Source organism: Engystomops pustulosus, chromosome 3 (genome assembly GCF_040894005.1).
Source record: "Engystomops pustulosus chromosome 3, aEngPut4.maternal, whole genome shotgun sequence".
Lineage (NCBI taxonomy): Eukaryota > Metazoa > Chordata > Amphibia > Anura > Leptodactylidae > Engystomops > Engystomops pustulosus.
In genome coordinates, this window is record NC_092413.1 from 10,094,742 (window position 1) to 10,105,921 (window position 11,180).

The following is an 11,180-nucleotide window of genomic DNA, read 5'->3' on the forward strand; positions in this document are numbered from 1 at the left end:
TATGTACAGGAATATAACTACTATAATACTGCCCCCTATGTACAAGAATATAACTACTATAATACTGCCCCCTATGTACAGGAATATAACTACTATAATACTGCCCCCTATGTACAGGAATATAACTACTATAATACTGCCCCCTATGTACAGGAATATAACTACTATAATATTGCCCCCTATGTACAAGAATATAACTACTATAATACTGCCCCCTATGTACAGGAATATAACTACTATAATACTGCCCCTATGTACAGGAATATAACTACTATAATACTGCCCCTATGTACAGGAATATAACTACTATAATACTGCCCCCTATGTACAGGAATATAACTACTATAATACTGCCCCCTATGTACAGGAATATAACTGCTATAATACTGCCCCCTATGTACAAGAATATAACTACTATAATACTGCCCCCTATGTACAAGAATATAACTACTATAATACTGCCCCCTATGTACAAGAATATTACTACTATAATACTGCCCTCTATGTACAGGAATATAACTACTATAATACTGCCCCCTATGTACAAGAATATAACTACTATAATACTGCCCCTATGTACAGGAATATAACTACTATAATACAGCCCCCTATGTACAGGAATATAACTACTATAATACTGCCCCCTATGTACAGGAATATAACTGCTATAATACTGCCCCCTATGTACAAGAATATAACTACTATAATACTGCCCCCTATGTACAGGAATATAACTACTATAATACTGCCCCCTATGTACAGGAATATAACTACTATAATACTGCCCCCTATGTACAAGAATATAACTACTATATTACTACCCCTATGTACAGGAATATAACTACTATAATACTGCCCCCTATGTACAAGAATAGAACTACTATAATACTGCCCCCTATGTACAAGAATATAACTACTATAATACTACCCCCTATGTACAGGAATATAACTACTATAATACTGCCCCTATGTACAAGAATATAATTACTATAATACTGCCCCCTATGTACAGGAATATAACTACTATAATACTGCTCCCTATGTACAGGAATATAACTACTATAATACTGCCCCCTATGTACAGGAATATAACTACTATAATACTGCCCCCTATGTACAGAATATAACTACTATAATACTGCCCCCTATGTACAAGAATATAACTACTATAATACTGCCCCTATGTACAAGAATATAACTACTATAATACTGCTCCCTATGTACAGGAATATAACTACTATAATACTGACCCCTATGTACAAGAATATAACTACTATAATACTGTCCCCTATGTACAAGAATATAACTACTATAATACTGCCCCTATGTACAAGAATATAACTACTATAATACTGCCCCCTATGTACAGGAATATAACTACTATAATACTGCCCCCTATGTACAGGAATATAACTACTATAATACTGCCCCCTATGTACAAGAATATAACTAATATAATACTGCCCCTATGTACAAGAATATAACTACTATAATACTGCCCCCTATGTACAGGAATATAACTACTATAATACTGCCCCCTATGTACAGGAATATAACTACTATAATACTGCCCCCTATGTACAGGAATATAACTGCTATAATACTGCCCCCTATGTACAAGAATATAACTACTATAATACTGCCCCCTATGTACAGGAATATAACTACTATAATACTGCCCCCTATGTACAGGAATATAACTACTATAATACTGCCCCCTATGTACAAGAATATAACTACTATATTACTACCCCTATGTACAGGAATATAACTACTATAATACTGCCCCCTATGTACAAGAATAGAACTACTATAATACTGCCCCCTATGTACAAGAATATAACTACTATAATACTACCCCCTATGTACAGGAATATAACTACTATAATACTGCCCCTATGTACAAGAATATAATTACTATAATACTGCCCCCTATGTACAGGAATATAACTACTATAATACTGCTCCCTATGTACAGGAATATAACTACTATAATACTGCCCCCTATGTACAGGAATATAACTACTATAATACTGCCCCCTATGTACAGAATATAACTACTATAATACTGCCCCCTATGTACAAGAATATAACTACTATAATACTGCCCCTATGTACAAGAATATAACTACTATAATACTGCCCCCTATGTACAGGAATATAACTGCTATAATACTGCCCCCTATGTACAAGAATATAACTACTATAATACTGCCCCCTATGTACAGGAATATAACTACTATAATACTGCCCCCTATGTACAGGAATATAACTACTATAATACTGCCCCCTATGTACAAGAATATAACTACTATATTACTACCCCTATGTACAGGAATATAACTACTATAATACTGCCCCCTATGTACAAGAATAGAACTACTATAATACTGCCCCCTATGTACAAGAATATAACTACTATAATACTACCCCCTATGTACAGGAATATAACTACTATAATACTGCCCCTATGTACAAGAATATAATTACTATAATACTGCCCCCTATGTACAGGAATATAACTACTATAATACTGCTCCCTATGTACAGGAATATAACTACTATAATACTGCCCCCTATGTACAGGAATATAACTACTATAATACTGCCCCCTATGTACAGAATATAACTACTATAATACTGCCCCCTATGTACAAGAATATAACTACTATAATACTGCCCCTATGTACAAGAATATAACTACTATAATACTGCTCCCTATGTACAGGAATATAACTACTATAATACTGACCCCTATGTACAAGAATATAACTACTATAATACTGTCCCCTATGTACAAGAATATAACTACTATAATACTGCCCCTATGTACAAGAATATAACTACTATAATACTGCCCCCTATGTACAGGAATATAACTACTATAATACTGCCCCCTATGTACAGGAATATAACTACTATAATACTGCCCCCTATGTACAAGAATATAACTAATATAATACTGCCCCTATGTACAAGAATATAACTACTATAATACTGCCCCCTATGTACAGGAATATAACTACTATAATACTGCCCCCTATGTACAGGAATATAACTACTATAATACTGCCCCCTATGTACAGGAATATAACTACTATAATACTGCCCCCTGTGTACAGGAATATAACTACTATAATACTGCCCCCTATGTATAAGAATATAACTGCTATAATACTGCCCCCTATGTACAAGAATATAACTACTATAATACTGCCCCCTATGTACAGGAATATAACTACTATAATACTGCCCCCTATGTACAGGAATATAACTACTATAATACTGCCCCCTATGTACAGGAATATAACTACTATAATACTGCCCCCTATGTACAGGAATATAACTACTATAATACTGCCCCATATGTACAGGAATATAACTACTATAATACTGCCCCCTATGTACAGGAATATAACTACTATAATACTGCCCCCTATGTACAGGAATATAACTACTATAATACTGCCCCCTATGTACAGGAATATAACTACTATAATATTGCCCCCTATGTACAAGAATATAACTACTATAATACTGCCCCCTGTGTACAGGAATATAACTACTATAATACTGCCCCTATGTACAGGAATATAACTACTATAATACTGCCCCTATGTACAGGAATATAACTACTATAATACTGCCCCCTATGTACAGGAATATAACTACTATAATACTGCCCCCTATGTACAGGAATATAACTGCTATAATACTGCCCCCTATGTACAAGAATATAACTACTATAATACTGCCCCCTATGTACAAGAATATAACTACTATAATACTGCCCCCTATGTACAAGAATATTACTACTATAATACTGCCCTCTATGTACAGGAATATAACTACTATAATACTGCCCCCTATGTACAAGAATATAACTACTATAATACTGCCCCTATGTACAGGAATATAACTACTATAATACTGCCCCCTATGTACAGGAATATAACTACTATAATACTGCCCCCTATGTACAGGAATATAACTGCTATAATACTGCCCCCTATGTACAAGAATATAACTACTATAATACTGCCCCCTATGTACAGGAATATAACTACTATAATACTGCCCCCTATGTACAGGAATATAACTACTATAATACTGCCCCCTATGTACAAGAATATAACTACTATATTACTACCCCTATGTACAGGAATATAACTACTATAATACTGCCCCCTATGTACAAGAATAGAACTACTATAATACTGCCCCCTATGTACAAGAATATAACTACTATAATACTACCCCCTATGTACAGGAATATAACTACTATAATACTGCCCCTATGTACAAGAATATAATTACTATAATACTGCCCCCTATGTACAGGAATATAACTACTATAATACTGCTCCCTATGTACAGGAATATAACTACTATAATACTGCCCCCTATGTACAGGAATATAACTACTATAATACTGCCCCCTATGTACAGAATATAACTACTATAATACTGCCCCCTATGTACAAGAATATAACTACTATAATACTGCCCCTATGTACAAGAATATAACTACTATAATACTGCTCCCTATGTACAGGAATATAACTACTATAATACTGACCCCTATGTACAAGAATATAACTACTATAATACTGTCCCCTATGTACAAGAATATAACTACTATAATACTGCCCCTATGTACAAGAATATAACTACTATAATACTGCCCCCTATGTACAGGAATATAACTACTATAATACTGCCCCCTATGTACAGGAATATAACTACTATAATACTGCCCCCTATGTACAAGAATATAACTAATATAATACTGCCCCTATGTACAAGAATATAACTACTATAATACTGCCCCCTATGTACAGGAATATAACTACTATAATACTGCCCCCTATGTACAGGAATATAACTACTATAATACTGCCCCCTATGTACAGGAATATAACTACTATAATACTGCCCCCTGTGTACAGGAATATAACTACTATAATACTGCCCCCTATGTATAAGAATATAACTGCTATAATACTGCCCCCTATGTACAAGAATATAACTACTATAATACTGCCCCCTATGTACAGGAATATAACTACTATAATACTGCCCCCTATGTACAGGAATATAACTACTATAATACTGCCCCCTATGTACAGGAATATAACTACTATAATACTGCCCCCTATGTACAGGAATATAACTACTATAATACTGCCCCATATGTACAGGAATATAACTACTATAATACTGCCCCCTATGTACAGGAATATAACTACTATAATACTGCCCCCTATGTACAAGAATATAACTGCTATAATACTGCCCCCTATGTACAAGAATATAACTACTATAATACTGCCCCCTATGTACAGGAATATAACTACTATAATACTGCCCCCTATGTACAGGAATATAACTACTATAATACTGCCCCCTATGTACAGGAATATAACTACTATAATACTGCCCCCTATGTACAGGAATATAACTACTATAATACTGCCCCCTATGTACAGGAATATAACTACTATAATACTGCCTCCTATGTACAGGAATATAACTACTATAATACTGCCCCATATGTACAGGAATATAACTACTATAATACTGCCCCCTGTGTACAGGAATATAACTACTATAATACTGTCCCCTATGTACAGGAATATAACTACTATAATACTGCCCCCTGTGTACAGGAATATAACTACTATAATACTGCCCCATATGTACAGGAATATAACTACTATAATACTGCCCCCTGTGTACAGGAATATAACTACTATAATACTGCCCCATATGTACAGGAATATAACTACTATAATACTGCCCCCTGTGTACAGGAATATAACTACTATAATACTGCCCCCTATGTACAGGAATATAACTACTATAATACTGCCCCCTATGTACAAGAATATAACTACTATAATACTGCTCCCTATGTACAGGAATATAACTACTATAATACTGCCCCCTATGTACAAGAATATAACTACTATAATACTGCCCCCTATGTACAGGAATATAACTACTATAATACTGCCCCCTATGTACAGGAATATAACTACTATAATACTGCCCCCTATGTACAGGAATATAACTACTATAATACTGCCCCTATGTACAAGAATATAACTACTATAATACTGCCCCCTATGTACAGGAATATAACTACTATAATACTGCCCCTATGTACAAGAATATAACTACTATAATACTGCCCCATATGTACAGGAATATAACTACTATAATACTGCCGCCTGTGTACAGGAATATAACTACTATAATACTGCCCCATATGTACAGGAATATAACTACTATAATACTGCCCCCTGTGTACAGGAATATAACAACTATAATACTGCCCCCTATGTACAGGAATATAACTACTATAATACTGCTCCCTATGTACAGGAATATAACTACTATAATACTGCCCCCTATGTACAAGAATATAACTACTATAATACTGCCCCCTATGTACAGGAATATAACTACTATAATACTGCCCCCTATGTACAAGAATATAACTGCTATAATACTGCCCCCTATGTACAAGAATATAACTACTATAATACTGCCCCCTATGTACAGGAATATAACTACTATAATACTGCCCCCTATGTACAGGAATATAACTACTATAATACTGCCCCCTATGTACAAGAATATAACTACTATAATACTGCCCCCCTATGTACAGGAATATAACTACTATAATACTGCCCCCTATGTACAGGAATATAACTACTATAATACTGCCCCCTATGTACAAGAATATAAATACTATAATACTGCCCCCTATGTACAGGAATATAACTACTATAATACTGCCCCCTATGTACAGGAATATAACTACTATAATACTGCCCCCTATGTACAGGAATATAACTACTATAATACTGCCCCCTATGTACAGGAATATATCTACTATAATACTGCCCCCTATGTACAGGAATATAACTACTATAATACTGCCCCTATGTACAGGAATATAACTACTATAATACTGCCCCCTATGTACAGGAATATAACTACTATAATACTGCCCCCTATGTACAGGAATATAACTACTATAATACTGCCCCCTATGTACAGGAATATAATTACTATAATACTGCCCCCTATGTACAAGAATATAACTACTATAATACTGCCCCCTATGTACAGGAATATAACTACTATAATACTGCCCCCTATGTACAAGAATATAACTACTATAATACTGCCCCCTATGTACAAGAATATAACTACTATAATACTGCCCCCTATGTACAGGAATATAACTACTATAATACTGCCCCCTATGTACAGGAATATAACTACTATAATACTGCCCCCTATGTACAGGAATATAACTACTATAATACTGACCCCTATGTACAGGGATATAACTACTATAATACTGCCTCCTATGTACAAGAATATAACTACTATAATACTGCCCCCTATGTACAAGAATATAACTACTATAATACTGCCCCCTATGTACAGGAATATAACTACTATAATACTGCCCCCTATGTACAGGAATATAACTACTATAATACTGGGTTTGTCTCTTACCTTGCAGCACATCACCATGTTTGGACTCTCTCCTTGCACCCTGGGTGAGATACATATGGTATTAGTACATTTGGGGAGTGATATGTCAGTATTACATGTGAGGTATCGTTACAGGATGATGTCACTTACTCTAGGAGATGTTTTCTGGAGAAGACTCGCAGGATGAACTCTGACTCCTGTCCCGGTTCGGCGGTGGAGGGGACGATGACATAGGAGCCGGGGTTCAGCACAAAGTCCTGGGTGACCTCCCGCTCATTGATGAACACACACTTGTTATTGATTGGACGATGGTTCAAGAAGAAATGTCTGGGCAGACGACTCCTTATAGACTGATACTGGGGAGATACATGTACAAGGAGGTCAATCTATCAATGTATCTATAAGTCCGTCTGCTGATCCATCTTATTATCAATCATTCATCATTGTTGTGCTGCTTGGACTTTCTACAAGTATCCATCTATCTCCAATCTATCTATCTCCTATCTATCTATCTATCTATCTATCTATCTATCTATCTATCTCATATCTATCTATCTATCTATCTATCTATCTCATATCTATCTATCTATCTATCTCATATCTATCTATCTATCTCATATCTATCTATCTATCTATCTATCTATCTATCTATCTATCTATCTCATATCTATCTCCTATCTATCTATCTATCTATCTCATATCTACCTATCTATCTCATATCTATCTATCTATCTATCTATCTATCTATCTCATATCTATATCTATCTCCTATCTATCTCATATCTCATATCTATCTATCTATCTATCTATCTATCTATCTATCTATCTATCTATCTATCTATCTATCTCATATCTATCTATCTCATATCTATCTATCTATCTATCTCATATCTATCTATCTATCTCATATCTATCTATCTATCTCATATCTATCTATCTCATATCTATCTATCTATCTCATATCTATCTATCTATCTATCTATCTATCTATCTATCTATCTATCTCATATCTATCTATCTATCTATCTATCTATCTATCTATCTATCATTTATCTATCTCATATCTATGTATCTCATATCTATCTATCTATCTATCTATCTATCTATCTATCTATCTATCTATCTTCTATCTATCTCCTATCTATCTATCTCATATCTATCTATCTATCTATCTATCTATCTCCTATCTATCTATCTATCTAGTTATCTATCTATCTATCTCATATCTATCTTTCTATCTATCTATCATTTATGTATCTCATATCTATGTATCTCATATCTATCTATCTATCTATCTATCTATCTATCTATCTATCTATCTATCTATCTATCTATCTATCTATCTCCTATCTATCTATCTATCTATCTATCTATCTTCTATCTATCTCATATCTATCTATCTATTTATCTATCTATCTCATATCTATATATCCATCCATTCCTAATATTCCACCTCTCTACCTCCCCTGAATGTCCCCATATTTTTTGTTTTCCCTAGATATTTCTTTCCGCCGTCCTGTAGAATAATGAATCTGTGGCGTTCGGTTCCGGTCAATATGAGGATTTATTATCCTTCGTGTCCCGGGCAGCGCAGTCGCTCCACAACCTGCGGCATTAATCTTCCCGTTCAATAAAACCTGCATTTGACCTCCCGGCTCCCAGTGATTTCTATTGTTCCGTGGCTCCGGCCGCCCTCCCCTCCCCCGTCATTGCACTTTTAGCCAAGCGTTCAATTACGGATAATAATTATGATTATTAAATTATAAGGAAACCTAAAATCCGCCGTCTCCACCTCTCCCTCTTACCTGAACCCTCCATCTCCCCGCGGGGGTCACATTGTTTAGAACTCAAGGCCCTTTCATATTTCAACATTTTAAATTTTACAATTTTGACAAATTAGTCTTAAAGGGACGGGGTATTTTTGCAAATTGTCATCAGTTGTTAGATTCTGGCTCCATAGCCTTGTGTTACATTGTATCAGGCGGCGGCTCCAGGGGAAACATTGTTGCAACTCACCTCAAGGGGCACCTAGAGAGAGGGAGAAAGGACAGTGTGAGATCCGGATATGTAACATCTCCCAGAATGCAATACAAGCAAAATCATTGGCCTTATGTGGAGAACAGCGCTGCCCCCGGAGGCTGGAGGAATACATAGCAGCCTAGTTTATCTTAAAAATATGGATCTTATCTAGTGTTTGCAGTAAGTAAAGAAGAAGTATCATATAATACAAAGGAACAACGTATCACTGAGACCTTGTATAGTCCCTATGCTTACAGATAGCAACACTGCCCCCAAAGGCTGGAGGAACACATAGCACCTCATTATATCATTAAAAAAATTACAGTGATCCCATATTTGTACTAAGTACTGAGCAAATGAATCTTATTGTAATGTAGCAAAGAGAAATCATTGGAGCCATATATAACACTAATAGATGTGGATAACAACACTGCCCCCGCAGGCTGGAGGATTGAATAGCAGCTTCTTAATCCTCAAAAATTGGGGTGATATTAAATCCAATGTTTGCAATAAGCATTAATGTAGCGACCTCACCCCCACAATTCCAGTGAAATTACTGGAATTATAAATTGTGTATTAGATAGGCAAAGCAGCGCTGCCCCCACAGGCTGGAGGTTCATATTGCAGTTTATTTTATGTTAACTTTTTGGGGGATAATTCACCCAATGTCTGCACTAAGGATTTTGATTTTGCTAATTACTTGACTTGTTGTTAGCTCTCTTAACAAATTTGAACGCAGCTTGACATGTGTTTGGAGTAGAAGACATAAAAGTACCTTGAAGATGGAGATCCCGATGTAGAGCGGAGGGGACTGGTTCCGGTGCTTGTGGTTCTGCTTCTGCAGGAGTGACACCAGGACGTTGCAGGAGTTGGTGCATTTCTCCATGTCGTCTCCCAGCAGAATCTTCAGCCGGTACTGGGGATTCTTCCAGTAGGACTCTGCGGGTTCAGAACCAGACAATGGGTCAGTTATCAGGGTCAGACACATGTTCCTGGGGGCAGCGATGGTGCCGGACAATACCTGTATATGTCATCCTGCCGCCGGCCGTGCTGCCCTCCACCCATTTTCCTCTCTGCATTGATAGCGTCCACTCCTTGCCATTCTCGTAGCTCAGAAGGTCGGGGGTCAGTTTACAGATCACTAACTCCACAAAATGAACCTCAAAATCTTCAATGGACATCCTGGGCAAGAAAAAAGGAGAATAAGTTCTAGTGGTGGCTGTATATACAGTATGTAGTAATCTCCTGAGCTCCTCCTAGTGGTGGCTGTATATACAGTATGTAGTAATCTCCTGAGCTCCTCCTAGTGGTGGCTGTATATACAGTATGTAGTAATCTCCTGAGCTCCCCCTAGTGGTGGTGTATATACAGTATGTAGCAAATCCCTGAGCTCCCCCTAGTGGTGGCTGTATATACAGTATGTAGTAATCTCCTGAGCTCCTCCTAGGGGTGGCTGTATATACAGTAAGTAGTTATCTCTGAGCTCCACCTAGTGGTGGCTGTATATACAGTATGTAGTAATCTCCTGAGCTCTCCCTAGTGGTGGCTGTATATACAGTATGTAGTAATCTCCTGAGCTCCCCCTAGTGGTGGCTGTATATACAGTATGTAGTAATCTCCTGAGCTCCCCCTAGTGGTGGCTG

General features: G+C 36.3%; 1 protein-coding gene across 1 annotated transcript in view; it reads right to left on the minus strand.

The window, feature by feature from the left end:
* Window positions 1-11,180, minus strand: part of CAPN14 (calpain 14) — a 46,796-nt gene that overhangs the window by 14,757 nt on the left and 20,859 nt on the right. The window contains exons 10-14 of the mRNA XM_072139984.1: window positions 10,559-10,719; window positions 10,313-10,476; window positions 9,535-9,546; window positions 7,669-7,874; window positions 7,540-7,579 (exon numbers count right to left, since the gene is read on the minus strand). Of these exons, the coding sequence (XP_071996085.1) occupies window positions 7,540-7,579; window positions 7,669-7,874; window positions 9,535-9,546; window positions 10,313-10,476; window positions 10,559-10,719 (583 nt within the window). The remainder of the gene's footprint in view (window positions 1-7,539; window positions 7,580-7,668; window positions 7,875-9,534; window positions 9,547-10,312; window positions 10,477-10,558; window positions 10,720-11,180) is intronic.